The sequence below is a fragment of the Acomys russatus genome, chromosome X (genome assembly GCF_903995435.1).
Source record: "Acomys russatus chromosome X, mAcoRus1.1, whole genome shotgun sequence".
Taxonomy (NCBI): Eukaryota; Metazoa; Chordata; class Mammalia; order Rodentia; family Muridae; genus Acomys; species Acomys russatus.
In genome coordinates, this window is record NC_067169.1 from 93044449 (window position 1) to 93068195 (window position 23747).

A 23747-nucleotide genomic window follows, 5' to 3' on the forward strand; every position below is an offset into this window, starting at 1 on the left:
TTTTATATATTTATTTAATTTTGAGACAAGGTCTCCCTACATAAACTATTCTGGCCTTAAACTCATGATCCTCCTGACCAAGGGCTGGGAGGTATATGCTAGCACACATAGCTCTATTTAGGCTCTTCACAATGCAGACACACACACACACAGACACACACACACAGACACACACACACAGACACACACACACACAGACACACACACACAGACACACACACACCAAATATATAATACTGAACTAATGAAAACTTTTTAAACAAATCAGTGCATATTAAGAGAATAATAAAAGAAGTCATGTCATAAAGGTATCTATAGTCATCCTTATTAAATTGTGATATACTTGCTTCTTTGAGTTGTTTCTAATTATTGTTGTTTGTTGTTTGTTTAAGCCCAGGAATTTGCTGATACCGTAGGGACACCCTACCACAGAGATACATCCCCAGGCCTGTTCTGAGACAGGGTCTCCCTATGTAACCCAGGCTGGTCATGCACTAGTTAGCATGTTACTTTTGCTTCCCAAGTGCTAGGTATACATGCGTGTGCCATGTCCAGCTTAAATATTGGCTTCTTTTTGAAGTAGGAAAGAGCATGCCCTTGAAGTCCCCTGTTATGTATCTCCCTCTGATCTCCTGGCACTCTGCCCCACTATGTATGTAACTGCTATCTTCCTACCATATGGTCCTCTACTCAGCGACATCTGTTTGCTGCATTTGGAAGCTTTACTAAATGGAAGGTAGTATTTAGGCTGCAATTTGATTTTTTTTTTCAACATAATATTTTTATTGATTCTTTAGGAATTTCACATCGTGAATCCTGACCGCACTCATTGCCCAGTCTTTCCATGTCTGCCCCACCCTTGGAACCGCCCCCCAAAGAAAATAGAGATAGCAAAAATTGGACTTGTCTTTTGCAATTTGATGTTTATGCCCAATGTGTTTATGATTTTTCCATCTCTTTGTTTATATTTCCATAAAACATGTTCATTTTTACTGCCATATAGTATCCTACCATATGATTTTAGCATGGTTTCCTTTTCTTTTCTACTGATATTGTTCATTAGGGTTCTACCCGGTCATTTTCCAGTACAAACTGTTTTACTGTAAACAATCCTGTGTACCCTCTTCACTCAGATATTTTTTAAGCCTCTATAATATTTTCCAGGAAGTGTAATTTCCATTTTCTTTTATTTTGAAACCAAGCCTCTCCCTCTAGTCTAGGCTAATCCAGAACTTACTATGTAGCCCAGGCTAGCTTCAAATTCATGATCCTTCTGACTCTGCCTCCAGGGTGCTGGGATTAAAAGCATGTGCCACCATATACCACCTTAGAAGGAATATTTTTGTGCCCTAGAAAATATATCTTAAGTTCAACTTTATTATATGCTACCAAATTCTCCTCCAAGATAGTTGTGTAAATATATGCTCCAACTAACAGGGAACAATTCCCTTTTCTCCGAAGTCCTTACAGATAACAAGCATTATCCAGTTTTAATTTTTACCAATCTCGTGGGTCTGAAGTAGTCATTATTATTTAATTTTGCATTTTCCTGATTATAGGTTATATTAAATATTTTCATATTTTATTGTCCCTTCAGAGTTCCTCTTCTGTGAACATCTTGCCAAGGCCCTTGACAATTTTCCTCTTAAAGCACTTGTTAGTTTTTAATTGATGTAGGCTCTTTACATATTCTGAATACTAATCATTATCATTTGTATTCATGTATTCATTCTCATGACAAGTATGTATTTCATTAGTATATGCTATGTGCCGGACATCATTTGAAAACCAAAGGATATGGCAGCCAGAAAAACAAAGCTTCCACTCTCAAGGGGATAATTTCTAATGAAGAGACAGACAATAAATAAAAGAGCAAATAGGTTACAGACAGCTAACTACCATAATTCATGCTATGGAGACAAAGCAGGGGGAGAAAGTGGTGGCATTATCAGCAGGCTGTTTAAGGAAGGGTTCTCTGAGGTGACATTTGTGTAGAGGCACCAATGAATTGAAAGATAAAGTCAAATGCATATTTATATAGTGAATCTTCTATTCAGAGGAAGATAAGTGTCAAAGGTCTTCTAACTCAATGGTAGAGTGTTTGTCTGGAATGCACAAAGTCCTTGGTCCCACCCACAGCACCACAAAAAGAAAGTTTTAGGTAGCAGCCAGCATGTGACACATGTTTTTTCCTAGTCTATGGCTTGTTTTCCTCACTTTCTTATATACAAAGGTTTCAACTTTTTTTTTTAAGATTCATTTATTTATTATTTATACTGTATTCTACCTGTATGTACCCCTGCAGGCCAGAAGAGGGCATCAGATCTCATTATAGATGGTTGTAAGCCGCCATGTGGTTGCTGGGAATTGAACTCAGGATCTTTGGAAGAGCAGGTGGTGCTCTTAACCACTGAGCCATCTCTCCAGCCCCCCTCAACTTTCTAATGTAATACAATATATCAAGATTTTATTTTATCCTTTTGTATTTTATAAACTCTTATAACTACACAAGGTCATAAGGAGGGTTGCTTATATTTTTTTTTTCTTATGTCTTCCAAAGTTTTCAAGTACTTGTCATATTTGGGTAACAAAAGCGCTTTGAGGGGCCTGTCAGGTGGTTCAGTGGGTGAAGGCACCTGCTGCCGAGGTTGATGACATGAATTTGGTCCCTGGAACCCATGTAGTAGAAGGAAAGAAGGGACTCCTACAAGTTGTCCTCTGACCTTTACATGTGTGCCATAGCATGTTTAATCACACACACACACACCCAAGCAATAAAATATACATTAAAAACATGATTTTAAAATTTTTCAAATCACATTGAGCTTGTTTTTATAAATGGGTTGTGGTTAAGATGTAATCTCTGTTTTCCATGTGAATAACCAATGGACCCACACACATTTATCAAATAACTTCATTTCTACATTGCTCATGCATCGAGTTTTGATTTACGTGTGGCTTTGTTCTCGGGCTCTATTTCATAGACCTATTTCTCTCTGTATTGGCTTAATTGCTAAAACTTAAAGCAAGCACTGGATCTGGTAGGGTGCATTGTTGTTTTCATATTGTCTTGCCAATCCCTAGTCCTGTGGGGACCATCAGCTGGAGTTGCATCCAATGTCTAAACGCATATAAAGAGTTTGATACCAATTACGTTAGTAAGCCTTCCCTAAACATGAACATAGTTTACCCCCTGCATCAACTGAGACTTTCTTTACTATTCTTAGGATCCGAATATGAACCATCCCTTACAGGCTCATGTTTTGAACAGCTGATCCATGGAATGTGGTGCTATCTTGAAGACAGTGAAGACTTGAGGAGGTGGAGTCTGGCTAGAGGAAAGTAGATGACTGGGGATGAACCTTGGAAATGCTTCCAACCTGCTTTGTCTGGTTCTTGCCCGCTGCAATGTGAACAAGCCACTCTCTTACACTCTGGTCACCATGAAGCTGCTTTTTCCCATTTGGATGGATGGAAATCCACCTGAAACCATGAAAGGAAACAAGCTTTCCCTCCCTTAGGTTGATTCTGTTGGGTATTTTGTCACAGAAATGAGAAAAGTAACAAATATAAATATCTTCCAGAGAGCAGACTGATTGGTTTTATTGTTTTTGCATATAGGACCTGCACATCTTTTGTCTGGGTTTCTTTTAGATTTTGCTGCTACTCTAGGCTCAAGTTGTTATAGTACTGATTATTTTATATTGCTCTTATGTATGCTCAAGCCTCGTTAACTAGTCCTCCTTTTTCATTAGTTAATATATATTCTCTCTTTTTTAATGTAGACAATACATCATTTGTCATTTCAATTGATCCTTACATTTTATTTATTTTGTCTTCTTGTTACAATTTTTATTATTGCCCCTCATTATAGTACAAGGTTGAAGAGAGGAACAAGGGGGATAAAGAGATTGCTAGTGGTTAAGAGTGTGTACTACTCTTCCAGAAGACCCAACTTTAATTTCCAGTACACACACACACACACACACACACACACACACACACACATCATGTGCACTTAAAAATAAAAAATAAAATAAGATCTTCTAAAAATATTTCCTTGGACTGGAGAGATGGCTCAGAGGTTAAGAGCACTGGCTGTTCTTCCAAAGGTCCTGAGTTCAATTCCCAGCAACCACATGGTGACTCACAACCATCTATAATGTGATCTGATGCCCTCTTCTGAAGTATAGGTGTACTTGCAGACATAACACTGTATATATAATAAATAAATCTTTTAAAAATATCTCATTTTATTTTTTGAGGGTATAATATAATTATATCACATTCCCCTTTCCTTTCTCCCTCCAAACCCTCCATGTAATCCTTCTTGCTCTCTTTCAAATTCGTGGTCTCTTTCTTCATTAACTGTTGCTACATAAAAAGAGGTGCTGGTTTGGACTCCTTTAGTCTATTATCCAGTTCACTAAGTATCTTTTTCTATCATTAAGTCAATTTTATTACTAAGACAAATACAACTCTATTGTAATTATTATATTTTAGAATTCTCCACATATGTTCATGACAGAGAACAATCTGTAATTTTCTTTTTGCAAAGTAGCCTGATGGTATATCAAGGTCATTCTAGTCCCCATGAGTTGGATACATATTTAACTGAACAGAACATAAAATTTCACAATTGTTCTCTGATTGTTTCGTAGAATTCACCGATAGGACTAGTGATCTAGGGATGATAGTGGCTTGTTTGTTGGTCTATTGGCTCATCTACCTTATTTTTTACTTACATTTATTAATTGGAGGTAGTGCATATGTGTGTAGGTCAGAAAACAACTCAAGGAAGTCAGTTCCCTCCTTCCATCCTGGAGTTCAAACTCAGGTCATCAAGCTTGATGGCAAGTGTCTTTACCTGCTGAGCCATCTCACCAGCCCTATTGGTTGATATATTTGGGAGTGTGGCAGAAGGCAAGCAAGCATGTTGCCAGAGCAGTATCTGAGAGCTCACATGTTGAGGCCCAACTATGAGGCAGAGAGAACTGACCGAGAATGGAAAAGCCTGCTCCCAGTAATACACTTCTTCCAACAAGGCCACACCTCTTCATCCTTCCCAAAGAGTTTCACTGACTGGAAACCAAGTAGTCAAGTATATGAAACTTGCGGGGGTGGGCATCTTCATTCAAACTACCACAGGGGGTAATGGACACTCGACACCCCAGGGAATCCAGAGCACAAATAGGATCTGGTGTCCATGGAGACAAAAATAGATGAATGGTCATGATGGTTGATCTTGACTGACAATTTGACAGAATCTGGACTCAACTAAGAGAAATGTTTCTGGGCAAAAGAGATTAATCAAAGGAGGAAGAGCAACAGTTTAGAGAAAAGCTGTCAAAGAAGAGACATGCCAAATGCAGGTTTTCCTTCTTGGTCACTGGGCATCAATTTTGAGGGTAAGTGGATGCCAGTTATATAAAACTAGAATAATTCAGCCAGGCGTGGTGGCACACACCTTTAATCCCAGCACTTGGGAGGCAGAGGCAGGCAGATCGCTGTGAGTTTGAGACCAGCCTGGTCTACAAAGCAAGTCCAGGACAGCCAGGGCTAACACAGAGAAACCCTGTCTCGAAAAACTGAAACAAACAAACAAACAACTGGGGGCTAGAGAGATGGCTCAGAGGTTAAGGGCACCACCTACCCTTCCAAAGGTCCTGAGTTCAATTCCCAGCAACCACATGGTGGCTCACAACCATCTATAATGAGATCTGGTGCCCTCTTTTGGCATGCAGGGGTACATGCACGCAAAACAATGTATACATAATAAATAAATATTTTTTTAAAAAGTCGTAGAACAATTCATTAAAGAAGAGAGGAAAGAAAGAAAGAAAAGGGTGAGGGGAAAAAAGCTACACAGTGAGCTGGAAGGGGACAATGTTGTAGAGTAAGTGGGGGCTTTATAGACTGTGGACAAGCAACACAACTGAAAAGAGGTGACATTTAAGCTGAGTTCTGAAAGAAAGCTAGAGAGAGCAAGCTCTGTAAACATGGGTGGTCAGAGCACTCCCCACAAAAGCAACAGCTTGAGTAGAAACCTCAGCAGGAATGGCATTGCCTCATAAGGGTACATTTTGGAAACTTGAAGGGAGGTACCATAATAGGGTATTCCACCAGTACTCAATAGAAGAGGCCAGAATGCTGCCCTTCTGCAAAGGATAAGGCAGTCCTATAACCTTTGTGGCTTTAAGACTATGCCAGTCCAACCTGTTCGACAATGATCTGAGTTGAAAGCTTACTCTTTATTTAAAAAAAAAAAAAAAGATAGAACTTATCTTGTGGAGTGTTTCTGTACACAGTATTTTCCAGAAGTGTAAGTAGTCTGTTGTCTTAGTTTGTCACCTGTTGCTGTGATAACAAAACCCTAACAAAAACAATTAAGGGGGAGCCAGGGAGGTGGCTTAGTGGTTAAGAGTGCTTGCAGCTCTACCAGAGGACCTGAGCTTGGTTTCCAGAACCCATGTTGGACAGCTCACAACTGCCTGTAACTCCAGCTCCAGGCAATCTGACGCTCTTTTCTAGGCTACAAGGTCATTGCATTCATGTGCACAAAGCCACACAGAGATGCATACATGGCACATAATAAAAACCAAAAGAAAAAATAAATGTAGTAAGATTTATTGTGTGTCTATTTATCCGTCTATCTCACGCACTGTGGTGCGAGGTCAGAGGGCAACTTTTGAGAGTTGGTTCTCTCCTTCTACTGTTATGACTTCCAGAAATCAAATTCAGGTCATCTGTCTTGGCTAGAAAGAGCCTTTAGCTGCCAGTCCATTTCACCTGCCCAAAAATCCTTCAATGTAGGGTAGAAAGAGTTTCTTTGGGCTCACAATTGCAGCTTAACGGTCCAACACAGATGGAAGGTCATTGAAACCAAAGCTGGAGGAAACTGACCGGTCCCATCAAACGCAGAGACTCAGGAACAGACAGCAAAGGACTCGGGCTGCTCAGCTCACTCTCCTGGTCTTTCTGTCCACTTGCCCACGAAAATGGGTTGCCTTCACTCACGGTTTGTCCTCTCTCTTCAGTTAAACCAATTAAAACCCTTCCCAGACATGGCCACAGACCAACCTAGTCATGACAATTCAACTTGAGATGGATTCTCTTGCCAGGGGATCCTAGATTGTGTCAAGCTGATAAAACTAGCTAGCACACATGGTGTTAAAAAAAAAGATTGTCTCGGGCTGGAGAGATGGCTCAGTGGTTAGGAGCACTGTCTGCTCTTCTAGAAGTCCTAAGTTCAATTCCCAGCAACCACATGGTGGCTCATAACCATCTATAATGAGATCTAGTGCCCTCTTCTTGCTTGCAGGCACACATGCAGGTAGAACACTGCATACATAATAAATAAATAGATCTTTAAAAAAAAAAGATTGTCTCTTGTTTTACTCAGTACTTCGTGGAGAACGGTTTGACCTTTACAAATTAATCAGCTCATCAAGGCTAAGACAGTATAACAGAAAACGTTGCATCTAATGGAAAGGCTTCAAAGAAAACCAGTGGAGAGAATTTTTTTTTTTTGTTTTTAATTCATGCCTATAGTACAAGGAAAGGAGAAAAAACGAACAGTATAAAAGGACACAGAGAGTCCAAAATCTATTATTCTCTGATGTACAGGTTTCCTTCTCACAGACAACCTCGTCTGAAGGATTTTTTTTTTAAATCATTTCAGAGTACTGGTTTTATGTCTATTTAAAGGAAAAGAAAGGAGGGAGAGAAAAGTGCAGGCAGGATAAAGGGAGGGAGTGGGATAGCAAAGAAAACAACTCCACACAAACGATTGTTTGAGCACAGAAAAAAGAAAAGAAGGATAAGCAGAGAGAGAGACAGAGAGAGAGGGAGGGAGAGGTAGGCACCCATGCACACATGTATACATGCATGCATGCACTCACAAATGCACACCTGTTTTTGTTTTTGTTTGGTTGCTTTTGGGGTTTTTTGTTTGGTTGTTTGTTGGGTTTTTTTGGGGGGGGGGTTCTCTGTGAAGTAGCCTTGGCTGTCCTGGACTCATTTTGTAGACCTGGCTGGCCTCGAACTCACAGCGATCTATCTGCCTCTGCCTCCCAAGTGCTGGGATTAAAGGCATGTGCCACCACGCCTGGCTACATGCACACCTTTTAACTGTGGTTCCCTCAGAGCACAGATGAGAGAACTTCAGTTTCCTTGATATACTTCCATTCCATTTCCTTAATACGAAGGCTCTAGACTACTTTTACAACATATCAAATAAAGTCCCACAAAAGTAAAGAATGGAAGGAAAAGTAAAATATAATCAGTTAGTGTTAGTGCAAACAGCAAGATAAGCGATCATGTAAGAATACTAGTGAGTGGGCTGGAGAGATGGCTCAGAGGTTAAGCACACTGACTGCTCTTCCGAAGGTCTTGAGTTCAATTCCCAGCAACCACATGGTGGCTCACAGCTATCTATAATGTGATCTGATGCCTTCTTCTGGTCTGCAGGTGTACATGCAGGCAGAGTGCTGTATGCATAATAGTAAATGAATAAATCTCAAAAAAAAAAAAAAATACTAGCGAGTACAGCTAAGGGTGTATGCTCAGGAAGGATTTCTTTAGTGAGAGGAGAAACTGAAAGGGGGCAGTTGGAGGACTAAAGTGGCAGGAGACTGCCTGTAGGCTCTGTTTCTTAATTCAACTTTATTATACAACCCACAGCTGCCTACTGCCTGGTATCAGCTGGCCACCTAGCTACTTCCTGCCACAATATCACTTGGACTACTTTTTACTGGCTGCCTCCCTTTTGAGTTATGCATTTGCTTTTAGTATAATGCCTTAATTTTGCATGCTATACACTTCCCAAGGCTAGAGGTCTGAAGGGTGATTACAGAGTTTTCTTTTTCTTTTTTTTTTTTTTTTTTTTTTTTTTAAATAGGTGCAAAAAAAAGTGGGGGACAAGTAAAGTTAGAGTCTACACATCATAACCCCAATGTTGGATATCATCAGGAATTGATTTATGTCTCAAATCGACACAACTCACCAGAAGCGTGCTTGCTTAGCGTGTTTGAGACCCTGGGCTCCAAGCCCAGGAGGGACAGGATTAGAAAAGACTGACAGGTATCACATGCCCAGTGCTTAACAGATGAGTAAGACTGGACCTCAGGAAAATATGAACACGTCTTGTGAGCACGTTATCATGAAAACACAGAGGCTATCAAATAACATACTTCGCTGCTAGTCATTTCACTGTTCAATGTTAACTGTAGAGGGAAAAAAAAATACCAAAATATGCATTTGAGGTTAAAATAGATCTCATTATCATTCTTGGCCTAGTGCTTGCTAGACTTAAAGTGGTTCCGTCTCTGGCTCATTTGAACATCTTAATTGTGCTAAAGACAAAAAGAACCAGAAAGCACAAGGAAAAAAGCAGAGCACACAGTTCCAAGAAGGTATATTTGAAATTCCCATACAAGCTGCCTTGAAAAAACAAACAAACAAACAAACTGAGCTAGGGGCATAGCTCAATGGTGGAGCACTTGCCCAGGGCATACAAGCCCACGGGCTCAACTCCACAGTGCCAAATGAAAATGGTTTTGTTGTTGTTGGTTTTTTTTTTAGCCACCACTGCTCAATTGAACCAACTCTCTCTACAGCAGAGGCAGCATTGGCAGCTGCCAACCCAGGGTGAAGCTTCCCGGCAGAGCTCTAGAGAGCTCTAGGGCCGAATGCTGCTAGCGACGGAGTGCTTAGGGCAGACCTGGCACCTAAAGGTTTCCGTACCACAGATCCAAAATTCCAATTCATGTCCTTTTACAATCCTACATCGTCTGATCTTCCAAGTTACCCCTTTCCACAGCTAGGAAATTCCCTGACCGCAAGACACACCACTTCACACAGAAGACAAATAAGCATTCCCCAGCTGCTGAGAGCAGAGCCAGGCTTCCGTAATGCAAATGAGAGCTCCCAGTGGAAACCCTGCTATGCCCAGGGCTGAACAGAGGAGCTGAGGAAAATAAGAACCCATCTTGTCAGCATCTTATCAAGAAAAAGCAGAAGGCACAGAATATGTGCTTTGCTGTTAGCCATTTTAATGTTTCATGTAGCTGCCTAGAAACTAAATATACTTAAGAGGTTAAGACAGGCTTCATTTTTCTTAGCCTATATAGCTAGCAAGAATTAAAATGGTTCCTTTTTTAGAAGCATTTTCTTTGTCTCCTTGTGTTGGGAACATTCAAAATCCTCTTTTTGGTTATTTTGAAATCTACAATAAATTATTGTAAATGTTTAAAGTAACGGGCTGCTAATTACCTCGATTTGATCGCTGTGCATTGTATCTATGTAACAGGGGCCCTAGGGATTAGAATTTCTCCTGGGAAAATCCATGCTGGGGTGAGGATAAGCCACTCACGTGAGCTCTGGTACCAGAGGATAAACTGGTTTCTCACGAGAAAAGATTTCTCTCTGGCTTCTAATAACATGGACTTACTGCTAAATTTATATATGCATTCTTTTCAGCCTGTTGCTTCACCTTTCATAAATCATAACACTGGCATGGGCAATGCAGACAGAGATTCAGAATTTTTTGTTCTGGCCAAAATAAAATAAACCATTTATTTTGGTGCATATGTGTGCAAAGAGGAGAGGGGGCAAACAAGCTTATGTATGCCAGTGCATACATATGGAGTCCAGAGGTCAACATGAAGTCTCTTCTTGGATCATTGTCATTTTTTTTTTTTTTTTTTTTTTTTTTTTGTTTTTTTGAGACAGGGATTCTCTGTGTTATCTTGGCTGTTCAGGCTGGCCTCGAACTCCCAGCAATCTGCCTTCCTCTGCCTCCCGAGTGCTGGAATTACAGGCGTGTGCCACCACGCCCGGCTGTCTGTCTTCATTATTTATTTGGTTTCCTTATCTTTCAATGTATTGTTTTTACTTAATTATTCTAAACACACATAGTAGTTGGTTCCCTTCTGACATTTTCCTCCTTCCTTACTCCCCCCCCCCATCCCTCTGACACCACCAGCTTAATTTTTGAGGCAATTCTGTCTTAATTCACTGACCAAACCTGGAGTGCACTATTTCAGACAGACATGGCCACTCTGCCCAGCTTTGACATGGGCATCCTCTTGCCTGACCACCAAGCACTTTACCCAGAGAACCATCTCCCCAGTTTCTCAGTAGTGAGGTGAGCCAAGAACCTGACATTCCTGTGGCACATGTTCTGATATTATATTGTGTCCCATGAATATGAACAGTTAGTATGAGCCAGCTTGGATGACTGTAACTTAAAAAGAAAAAGTCCCATTAGCATCATGATAATCAATATAAAGAATAAAATGCAAACCTAAAGGCAGCTATCAGCCTGGGGTGCCTTACATTAACAGAGTGTTTGCAAACTGTCCCTTCCCTTGTAATTGTTATTGTGTCCTTTTAAAAACAGAAATAAAGTTGGAAAGTTGTGGCTGGATGTGGTGGCGCACACCTTTAATCCCAGCACTCAGGAGGCAGAGGCAGGTGGATCGCTGTGAGTTCGAGGCCAGCCTGGTCTACATCCAGGACAGCCAAGGTTACACAGAGAGACCCTGTCTCAGAAAAAAAAAAGTCCCTCTTAGCTTCTGGCCACCTTTTTACCTTTCTTGTCTCATTCCTTACCTAACAAAATCACTGAATGTCCACACCGCTGTTATACTACCTGATACTTGTGTGTGGCCCTGAGTAGATATAGACCTAAAACTGACCTATGTATGAACCTTGATTCTGGCATGGAGTGGACACTTAGCCTTGAGCCAGTGTCTCTGTGTCTTAGTCTCCTCTTCTATAAGGTAGTTAGTATGTAATCATAACCTCATATGTAACACATACAAACCGATCCCAATCAGTGTTCATTTAATCTTCACAGTAACTCCTAGAAAGTACCATCTTCATAGTACCGTTGAAGCAACTGATGCCCAAAGAGAACCAGTGACTTCCCTACTCTCTTATGGCGGGTCATCTGCAGGGCTAAGGATTCTAAAGCAGGTAGGTTCCAAAGCCCAAGTACTACCCACACCTATAGTTTCCAAATGAGGCCGTATCTGCGAAAAGCTGGTTTCTAAGTATCTGCTAGGTAGCAGCTGTGGTGGTTATTCGCGGTCTGTCCTTTCTGCACTCTGCACAAACTTTAAGTTGGGATTTAAAATAAAAGAGGTTGATAAAAGACAGTCGTGGGTTGGGAGCGGGGAGGAGACAGAATGTGGAAAGGGACAGAGAAGCAGCAAGGGACCTGGGAATACCTAGGAAACAAGTGTTGCTGGCTAGGCCTTGAAAAAAACAGAGGCACAGAAAATGGAAGTTCCAGTCTTGTCTATTGCGTTGCAAATACACAAAGACTGGGCATGCCTCAGATACCTGAGAAAGTCGCCTTTGATCCCACCCTAGCCCTGAGGCACTGCTGGGGTGTGAGCCTGGCTTCCTCTGTTCATCTCGCGAGTCCGCCCCACCCGGGCGGGGCCTGGCTGGACCGATCTACCGGTGGCCCAGCGAGACCCTGGCACCAGCCACGAGGTGGCCGGCTCAGGGCTGGGTCTGAATGGCTACGTGGAGGCGGGATGGCCGGCTAACCGGCAGCCAGCGGCTCCTGTGTGCAGGACTGGCGGGTGCAGTCAGCCTCAGCCTCACTGCTCCCCTGGAGCTTGCCACTGTGTTGGCCCAGGTCGGTGTGGCGCGCGGCCACTCCCGGGGGCTATGGGCCACCGGACGCCGCGTATGGCTGGCCGAGGGGCCAAGGGCCCTGTGGAAAGGGAATGGCGTGGCGTGCCTGCGCCTCTTCCCCTGCAGCGTGGTGCAGCTAGCAGCCTACCGAAAGTAAGAAGAGTCCGGCGGGAGGGGGCGGGAGGTCGGACTTCGGTGGCAGAACCACCACCCTGCTGCCAGCACTGGGAATCCTAAGAGGTCCCAGCCTCCCTTCCTTCCGGAAAGCGGGGTGGGGGTGGGGGTGGGAGGTTCCCGTTGGGGCCTTGGGGTACAAGGCTGTAAGTGTGGCCCCTTAAAGCACAGTAGCAGTTTTTCACCAGCTCTTGAGATTCCTATCCTGCAAAAGGCAGTGTCCTGAAATCTTGAGTCTTTCTGCGAGGAACAAGGGGAGGAGGCAGAATTAGCAAATGAGATCTGGGGGTAACAAAACGAAAAGGCTTCCCAAGGAGAAGAGGTCTCAGTGTCCAGTCACTTAGAAATGTGCTTTTGCTGGCTTAGGAGAGACAGCTCTTGACTGTATGTAAGACGTGGGACCAGTGTCCTAAGGAGTAAGTACAGTACAGGAAGAGAGACCAATCTGTTGCGTCAAAAAGATTCCTGCCCACCATTCCCAGCTCCAAACTCAGCCTAACTTGCCTTTGGGTTCCAATGAGACCTCTAGCATCCTTTTCCCCAGCAAGGCCCTGTCTCCTCAGCCTAAAGTTTTCCTCACTGCCAGCTGCTCGCTGATCTCTCACCCTGTGGACTTTTCTCGCCTTCTCCCACATCACCCACTGCTCCTGAGGGTAAGAGCTAAAGATGCAAATGACAGATGCAAGTGAGTGACCTTAAGAGCGCAAGGATATTTGCATGAGAGCTGGAAAGGAAACCTAAATAAGAAAGCCAAGCGGGCAATGGCAACTCCTCCAGCAGAGTCGGGAGGCTTTTTTCTCCATTGGGGACGCTGGTCCCTATGTCCCTCATTTAGTAGGCACAGTGCCAGCTCTAAAGGCTGGCCTTGGCTCTGAACTGGACAAGCAGTGGACAGGCAGGAGGAGCTGCTCAGGCTACTTTTTGTTTTGTTTTGCTTTGTTTCCTGCGGTGGAAGTGAAACCCCGGGCCTTGAAGGAGGCTAGTGGGGGTGCTCTAGCTCTCTATTCCCAGGCCTAAGAACTAGTCAGTCAGAACCACATAGTTCAGCCTTGGCTGAGAGTCATTGACACTGTTACTTGAAAGGCCAGAGCTTGGAGGCTTGCCTAGTAATTGACTCTCTGAATGGAATCATCGTTACCTTTAAAGTGTTCGAGGCCAGCGCTCTTGTGGCTCCTGCCGGCCTTCACTGTTTCCCCCAGCAATATCTGGCCTGCAGTCTTGAGTTTTAATGATTCACTTTCTCCCTAGTTCCCCCTCTTCTCCCTCCACCAAGTGGCAGGGAAATCTTTCCTTGCATAAAATAGAATGTGTTCAAAGGAGCAAGGGGAGGGAACAGGTTTTCCAAGCCCGAGTCTAGCGGCAAGGCTTTTCTTTTAACCATCTTCTTATCCCTTTACATCATTTGGCTTTGACACTTCTGCCTCCCGAGGACAGGAAGCACTATGGCCATTTTCAGTGTAGAAGTAAGCTCCCCCTGGGGACACCTCAAGTCAGTGACAGCACTACCAGCTGGCCTTCTGATTCTAACCCTCATTGTTTTGTTGGACATCGTGCCACCTTTCTTGCTGCAGTCATTTGACATTTGTTAGGACACAGAAAGTGAGCACCACGCATGCGAAGCTGGGACAAGAAAGGACGAAAGAGGTATGGTCCCCTACTTCAGTTTCTAGAGTAGTTTAAAAAAAAAAAAAGACTGGTATGTCTCAGTCCACAAACATATCATGTGAGGTGCCATGTGACTGCTGTGAACCAAATGCTATAGAAATGTACATATACTTCTGGTTGAGCGGATGAGAAGATGGAAGGGCTTCACAGAGGAGAACAAAATCTCTGAGTCTGGCATTGGGAGAAGGAGTAGGAATCTGATGCGCAGAGATGAGGCGTGGCAGGTAATGTCAGCACAGGCCAAGAAGAGGAAAGGCATGCAGCACAACCGGCTGGAAAAGCAGGTTGGAATGAGATCTTCAAAATCAGGCTTGGGATGTGAGGGTGGCTGTGGGAAATATTTAGCAGGGTGGGGGATGTGCTGTGGTAAAAAAAAAAAAATCAAGGAGGGTGCTTGTCTCATGGTGGCACAGTAGGACGGGAGAGGAGAAAGACTCTGGGTGATAGGAGCAGCCAGGAGCCTGTCACACCATGCAGCCATGCCACGCGGCAGCTGAGAGTGTCTGAAACGGGGTGGTGACAGAACAGAAGTGAGAGAAGAGCAGAGAATTAGGTAGACTAGGTTCTAGTTCTGTCATTTTAATTGTGGACATTTTTTTTAAAACCACTCCATTTACTGGGTACTCTGCATATTTTGTTCCAGCCGATGATCAGAGGGTATTGTTATTCCCAGCCACTTGTTTTACAAATTCATGGTCAGGAGAGCGTGCAAACAAATGGATACGGCGATAAGCCATGACCATCAAGACATCTCTTGATGTCGGCTAGATGGCTTCGTGATGAATCCGCCTTTCTAACTATACCTTGTCATTCACTGGAATGTTTTCTCTCCATTTTCAGAAAGAAAACAATATGCCAGGAAAAAAAAAAACCATTAGCAAACCTACCCTTCCACGGGATGTTTGAGAGCCAAAGAGCTGGGAGTGCTTTTGTTGTGCCGGCTTTTAATGAAACCCCAATGAACACTAGGACCGATATGAATGCAAACACGCAAGGGTCTCTTAATTTTCAGCTTAAACTGGCTCACACAATCACTGACGCAGTGGATCAGGTGTGAGCCCTGAATACAAATAGGAAAGGACTTTTGTAGGTTGTAATAAGTGAGAAAGCAGGTAAGTGGCTTTCTAGCTTGGCAAGCATCTGATTGATTGTTCTTCGAACTAATTGGTATTCGTCGGGTACAAGTCCGGTATCAAACCACTGATGATTAACTTCTAAGAATAACTCTTGGGAGATCTGGGGGAGTCTGGACTTGTAGTGCTTTTCTGTTTTCCAGCTGATTGGTGATTCTATATTTCTGTGCCAAGTGTATCTTCTATGGGTTTTTCTAGATCCAGAGTTCAGGAGTAGGTCACCCAAATACAGAATGGGAGTTTTGAAACAAAATGGAGCTACTTTGATCTATCACCTTCATTTAGAAAAAGATGAAACTGCCTGGCAGTGCTGGCACACACCTTTAATCCCAGCACTTGGGAGGCAGAGGCAGGTGGATGTAGAAGAGTGCTAATTCAGAACATGGCTGCTCTGGCAAGAGATCATCTCCAAAGATGTTCTAGGTCTGTGTGATCCAGGTGGAATACAAACATGCCTTTAATCCAGGAGGCAGAAGCAAGCAGATCTGAGTTCGTGGCCAGCCAGGTAGAAATCAAGTATAAGGTACAGAAAAGCTTAGATCCAGGCATGGTGGTACATGCCTTTAATCCCAATCAAAGGTAAAGTTAGTTTGTAGAGGGAAGTGCCCATGTTTGAAAGTGATGTCTAGTTGAGTGGAAGAAACGGTGATGAACCAGAGAAGATTTGACAGAATAGGATTCATCCAACTCTCATGAGAAGACAGAGGAAGGGAAGCTACTTAAGAGGCAGTTTTACCGGGACAGCAATAGAGAGATGGGTTGTAGAGAGAGAACTCAAGTGAAGACGGGACAAGCCAGAAAATGAGAAGCCAGGAGATTAGAGCAGATCGCTGAGTTAGTTTGAAAAATGAAATCATTCGTATTACATCTCAATTGCTATCCCATCCCGTGCATCCTCCCATTCCTCCCTCCCTCCCGCTTTCACCCCATTCCCCTCCCCTATGACTGTGACTGAGGGTTACCTCCTCCCCTTGAATATGATGCTAGGGTATCAAGTTTCTTCTTGGTAGTCTGCTATCCTTCCTCTGAGTGCCATCAGGCCTCCCCATCAAGGGGACATGGCCAAATAAAGGGCACCAGAGTTCGTGTGAAAGTCAGTCCCCACTCTCCACTTAACTGTGGAGAATGTCCTGTCCCTTGGCTAGATCTGGGTAGGGGTTTGATGATGACTGCACGCATTGTCCTTGGTTGGTGTGGCTTGCATTTGTAAAAGTCCATGCAAAGTACTTTTAATGAAATTGCAAACCTACTGAGGAATACAAAGAATACTTGGTCAAACACTCATATACCTGCCATCCACACTTTACATACTATTTGTGTTATGCCCAAATTTTGAGAGACTCCCCAAACAGACCACCTAGGAGCTGAGTCCAAATGCAATTGCAAGGAAGTCTTTATTGCAGGTTTGAACTCGGGACACATCTCCTACGCACTGACACAGCAGATACAGGGAAGAGTCCCAGTAGAAAGGAGATTTTATAGGTTTTAGACAAAGAAATGGGTTTTACAGTATGTGATTGGATGGCATCTGGGCAGAAAAGTGGCAAGCAGGGAGTTACAAGCCTTGGTGGTTCATAGTTGGGTAATAGGTGTAGGGGCAAGTTGGCGTATAGAAACGATTGGTTGAAGTAGTCATAGGAGCGTTAGGAACTTTGGCCCGGTTTGTCCTAATTGGTTGTTGCTATGTGCCAGACCACCCCCTGGTCAGCTTGACCAGCAGAGAGTATATCTGGACTTTCCCAAGGTGAGCTGATTGTGTTGCTAGGGAATATTTTTCTGTTTAGACTAGTTTGTGTTTTTTCTGGAATCTGGGTTCAGCGCTTGGCCAGATTTAACACAAAATGGAGTTTCTTTTTCAAAATGGAGTTTTTCTGGTCCTTACATTTGTAGACAGTCTCTTTTTATGTACTAGGTTGGCCCTGAACTTGTTCTGTAGCCCAGATTGGACTCAAACTCAAGAGTCTCCTGTCTTAATCTCCCAAGTGCTGGAATTACAGACCTACAACACCAGTCCCACAATATCTTTGTTAATGTGGAGGGGTGCACTCACATTTTGACATTGAATTGTTGGAGCTTCTCATTCTTATAAGAAATGTTTGTAGTGTGTCGTCACGTGTAGAGCTGTAAGAAATGGAATTACAGGGTAAAGACCTGTGTTTCTCCAAATTTACCAGATACTGCAAAAGAAACAGTGAGGGTATCAGTGTCCACACATATTCTCTGCATCATTTGATATGATGGTACTCCACTGGGGGAACAGTGGATATCTTGTCACTGTTTTGTCCATTTTTTTTTTTTTTGTAACTACTGAAACAGCAACTTCACTTATAGTTATCATTATAAAGGAAACTAATTCTTTAGACTAAATTTAGCAGAGCATTTTGAGCAAAATGAAACCAAACACTATTCTTCAATCAGACATCTCCCCAAACCAAGGAGTTTCCAAGGCCCTTCCACATGACAATCAGACAGTATTTCTAGGAAAACAAAAGCAAGGGATAGAAAACAACTTGATTGGTAGCAGTCTGGTCACCCAACCAGCCAACTGGTTATAGGTTAGCTGGTTATTCGTTATAGCCTAATCAGCTAACTGGATGCAGGGGCAGTCGGCAACTAGCCAAAGCCCAGTGGCTACCATTAACATTGATATTGGCTTGGCCTATTGGGCTCAAAACTCAGGGTGTAGCTCAGTAACAGAAGCGTATGCCTAGTGTGGACAACACTCTGGCTTCTATTCCCAGTGAGAGAGGAGAGGGAAATGTCTGTTTTCATGCATTTCAGGAAATCCTATCCCTTTTACCTTTCAAGAGGATGGACAGATTGCCTTCCAGTGTAGCAACTGCCAGATGCTTCGCTACACTCACAGCCCACGGGCTGGAAATGTAGCTCAATGGCTATTCCGATAGAGGGTAGAAAATCCTGAAAGTGGAGCAGGAAGAGTTTGAGAAAGATCCGGATCAGAGGCTGGACAGCTCTTGCCTATAGCCAGCTAGCATTCTATGATGGTGGAATTGAAATTTACCACTCAGCCGGGCGCACGCCTTTAATCCCAGCACTCGGGAGGCAGAGGCAGGCGAATCGCTGTGAGTTCGAGGCCAGCCTGGTCTACAAAGTGAGTCCAGGATGGCCAAGGCTACACAGAGAAACCCTGTCTCGAAAAACCAAAAAAATAATAATAATAATAATAAATAAAAAATAAAAATTACCACTCAGTAATCCCAGTGTAACTGTATGATATTTTTCATGTTGTGTGATGGTGGTGTGAACAGGAACAGCCCCCATAGGCTCGTGTATGTGAATGCTTGGCCCAGAGGGAGTGGAACTATTAGGAGGTGTGGCCTTGTGGGAGGAAGTGCGTCACTGTGGGGGTGTGGGCTCTGAGCTCGCCTATGCTCAAGCTAAGCCCTGTGTGGCTCATAGTCAGTTCTGCTGCCCGCAGATGAAGGTGTTGAACTCTCAGCTCCTTCTTCAGCACCGTGTCTGCCTGCGTGCTGCCATGCTTCCCCTGAAACTGTAAGCCAGCCCCGATTCAATGTTTGCCTTAATAAGAGTCGTTGTCTTGGGCTGGAGAGATGGATGGCTCAGCAGTTAAGAGCACTGGCTGCTTTTCCAGGGGAAAATTAATAAATTAATTTCCGGCACCCACATGGCAGCTAGCTCACAGCTGTTCTGTAACTGCAGTTCCATGGGGAGGGGGGATTTGACACCCTTGCATACACAAACAACTCGCCAGAGTCGCGATGCACATAAAATAAAAATAAATCATTCATTCCCAAAAGAAAAGAGCTGCTGTGGTCATGGTGTCTCTTCACAGCTATAGAAACCCTGAGTAAGATGCATTGTAAAACACTTCCAAATGCCAGGAAAAACTTGAAGCTGTAGAGCATGCTAGCACAGTCCAGAGCTCATATCTTGGGCTTTCTCTGGTTTCCCCTCAGGTTTGTTGTGCTCTTCATGGATGACCTGGGCCATATTTCTCAGTGGAGCTCCATTGTGGCTGGAAGTCTCGCAGGCATGGTTTCCACGATTGTCACATACCCTACAGACCTCATCAAAACCCGGTTGATTGTGCAGAACATGCTGGAACCATCTTACAGGGGGCTTATCCATGCCTTCTCTACTATTTATCAACAAGAAGGGTTCCTGGCCCTTTACCGAGGGGTGTCCCTCACTGTTTTAGGTAAGGTGGATCTTGACACCTAAGAAAAGGCTCTTTTTGACACACGAAGATATTTTGTACCTTCGTGAATACTTAAATCAATTTTAGAGGCCGCAAGATTGTAGACTGAGTGATGCAAGTGACTCAGAAAAGCCTGGGTCCCAAGCCACCCTCAGGACTGCCTGCCTGACAGGAGTCCTCAGTGTAGTACCCCTCAGCAGGCACAACAGGAGCTCAATGATATTTGTAGCCTTTGACAAAGCTACACATACACAAGGCCTCTGTTTGCCAAATGCAGAAGGATTTAATCCATCTATGTAGTACTAAATGAGATTAGTCATCTGTCCTCTAGAGACTTGGCTTCTAGGGTACCACTGTCCTCTGGGTGTCTTTGCATCTCTCCAGCCTATCTTTCTTATCCAATATGCCTGGCCCCTTCTAAGTCATCTGACACTGCCAGCTTGTTTATGTTTGTTCTTCAGGATGCCCCCTCAGCTTATTCTTACCCTCTATACTGGCTTTCTTTTTCTGTTGGTGTTTATGTTTGTCCGTTAGAGAAAGGGTCTCACTCTAGCCCTGGCTGGACTGGAATTGGCTACATAGAGCAGGCTGGCCTCAAACCTGCAGTGATCCTCCCACCTCTGCCTCCAGTGTACTAAGACTGCAGGCACATGTCACCATCGCAGCCTTCTACATTGGCTCTCTTCCCTTGCATCCCCTCTCTAGGTGATGCCATCTGAAGCTAGCAGCTTCAACGAGCATAAGTATACTTTAAAATATCTTTAACAACAATGCTAACCTCGTAGGGGTGCTCACTGGACACTAGTTACTTTCCAGAAGCTATGCCTACAATTTCTCATTCACAGTTTTAATCTTTACTTTTAGGGGGTTTTTGTTGTTGTTGTTGTTGTTGTTTGTTTGGTTGGTTTTTTTTATTTGTTTTTTGAGACAGGGTTTCTCTGTGTACTGGAACTTTCTCTGTAGACCAGGCTGGCCTCGAACTCACAGAGATCCCCCTGCCTCTGCCTCCCAAGTGCTGGGATTAAAGGCGTGCACCACCACTTTTTAATATAATATTCCTTGTGAATTTCATATAATGTATTTTGATCATATTCACCCCCACTCCACCACTAATTCCTTCACCTAACTCCGTTCACCACCCTGGCCCCTTCTCAGCTTCATGTCTTCTTCATTAATAACCTACCCAGTCCAATCTGGGCCACTCATATACATATATATATTTGTGGGTACAGGATTGTCCTCAGGATCATTGTCCACCTGCCAGGGCCACACTCTTGAAAGAATGTAACTCTCCTTCCCCCACAAAAATATTTTTATTATTTTTAATCACATGTCTATATCTATATAGATATATAGATATAGATATCTGTGTGCAGAAGTGTGTGCTCAGGAGTGTGGGTGCCCAAAAATTCAGAAGAGGGCACTAGATGGATGTTCTCATATAGGTGCTGAGAACCAAACGTGTGTCCTTGGCAAGACCACAGCACTCTTAACTACTGAGCCATCTCTGCAGCCCTCTTATTTTTGGTTGTGAACCTAGCCTTTAACAGCTGAGCCATCTCTCCAGTCCAGCCCTCTTATTTTTTATTTATTTGTTTATTTATTTGGTTTTTCGAGACAGGGTTTCTCTGTGTTAGCCTTGGCTGTCCTGGACTCGCTTTGTAGAGTTTTCGAACTCACAGCCATCTGCCTGCCTCTGCCTCCCAAAATGCTGGGGTTAAAGGCGTGCACCATCATGCCCAGCCAGCCCTCTTTTTAAAAAAATATATTTTATTAATTTATTCATATTACATCTCAATTGTTATCCCATCCCTTGTATCCTCCCATTCCTCCCTCCCTAAGCCCTCTTTTTTTTTTTTTTTTTTTTGTTTGTTTGTTTGTCAAGACAGGGTTTCTCTGTGTAGCCTTGGCTGTCCTGGACTCACTTTGTAGACCAGGCTGGCCTTGAACTCACAGCGATCCGCCTGCCTCTGCCTTCCGAGTGCTGGGATTAAAGGCATGCGCCACCATGCCTGGTTCAGCCCTCTTATTTTTAATTGACATATATTTGTACATATTTATGGGCTATCATTTGATATTTTGATACGTGCATATATTCCATAATGATCAAGTCAGAGCACTTAGCATATCCATCAACTCAAGCATTCGTCATTCCTTTGAGGTGAGTTCCCTCATTATCCTATCAAGAATCTCTTTTCTAGCTACTCTGGGATGTACAACAGATTGTTATTAACTATTCGCCATGTTGAGCAATAGAACAGCATAACTTTTTCTTCATAGCTAACATTTTACAGTTTGTTTCACTTTTATTTTTTTAAAGACAAGGTCTCATTAAGTAACCTAGACCACCCTTTAGCTCTTGATCCTCCGGCCTCAGCTTCCTGAGTGCCACTCTGCTGGGCTGTCTAACTTACTCTTCTTTTGTTTTCTTTTGGTTGGTTGATTGGGTTGGTTTTGTTTTTTCAGGACAGAGTCTCACTATGCAGTTCTGGCTGTCCTGGAACTCACTCTGTAGATCCAGTTGTCCCCTCGAACTCAGAGATCTGCCTGCCTGTGTCTCCTGAGTGCTGGGATTAAAAGTATGTGCAAAGAATGCCTGAAACTTATTCTTCTTGGGTTTTGCGTGTTTGTTTTTGTTTTTTGGGTTTTGTGTTTTGTTTTTTTAGAACACAAAGACATTTATTGGTGCTTCTATTTTTTAAAGAGAATCTCTTGGATAGGTGATGTCATCCAATCTGACACAATTTTAAGTGGGTTTTAGCTTCATGCGAAGCAGTAGATTTCATTTCACCAGGGTCAGGATTAAATTGAGATTTTGTATTCATCTGAGGTAATTGTAATGAGAATATTTAACTTGGGTCAAATGGAGAATAGTGGCACCCTGGAAAGGCTTAGAAATTATTTGCTTTTTTATACATTATTCCATGGTGGGATTAAAGAAACTTACTCTTCTTAATAAGTTCCCTAGTAAGTGGGACTGCCTTCCTTTCTCCCAATGGCCCATACTAATGGAAACGCAGCAATCACCTTGGCTCCTCCTCTCACTGTTTTCACTTCAGTCACTATGCCGTGTCACTTTGACCTCTCTCAATGCACAAGTCTGTACCCTCTTCAAGCCACCTCTTCTGCTCTAGCTCACCCCACCCCCATGACCTTCCCTACTGACTCTAGGGACTCAGACTCCTCTGAAGGCTTGTGTTTTGACCTGTGGTCCTATGCCTGATGTGCCCTGAATACTGCTGCCAGACTGGGATGGTCTTCCCAAACGGTCTGCCCTCATTCCACTGCAATCCTTAAAAGCTAAGGGAGAAAGGCAGAATTCCTATGGCATTCCAGATCATTTAGAGCCGGTCCCTCCCATTCTGCCCTACCTTGTCCTATCCAGTGCCATGCCTCTACCTGCTCTCATGTTCAAGCCATACAGAAATGTGTATGTTTCCCAAAGATAATGCGCACTGTACATGATAGCATGCACAGCATTTGCCTAGACTGCCTTTCCACTTTAGCCTCTGATGGACCCTCCCCTTTGCTCAAGACCCACTTTAAGAGTCCTTGCCTTGTGTGGTGGCGCACACCTATAATCCCAGCACTCGGGAGGCAGAAGCAGGCTTATCTCTGTGAGTTCGAGGCCAGCCTGGTCTACAGAGTAGGACAGGCAGGCCTACACAGAGAAATCCTGTCTTGAAGGAAAAAAAAAAGTTATCTGTCCTAAGCCAAACAACTATAGACGTGTCAGGTCTGGAATCCGCTCCCCTCAGCTTCAGGAGGTGGAGGCAGAAGTGAAAGTTCAAGGCCCATGTGGACTACAGAGTTCAAACCAACCTAGGCAATTTACTGGAACCCATGCTGAAATGTTTTTAAAAAGGTGGTGCGGTGGATGCACAGTGTATGATGCTAACCAGGCCCTTAGACATCTAAGCCAGGTCAGCTAACCCCCATGGGCA

The 23747-nt window shown here is 43.5% G+C and overlaps 1 protein-coding gene across 1 annotated transcript in view; it reads left to right on the forward strand.

The window, feature by feature from the left end:
• Positions 1-12427: 12427 nt before the first annotated feature.
• Positions 12428-23747, forward strand: part of Slc25a43 (solute carrier family 25 member 43) — a 35309-nt gene continuing 23989 nt past the window's right edge. The window contains exons 1-2 of the mRNA XM_051141665.1: positions 12428-12804; positions 19562-19803. Coding sequence (XP_050997622.1) covers positions 12530-12804; positions 19562-19803 — 517 coding nt within the window. The 5' untranslated portion in view covers positions 12428-12529. The remainder of the gene's footprint in view (positions 12805-19561; positions 19804-23747) is intronic.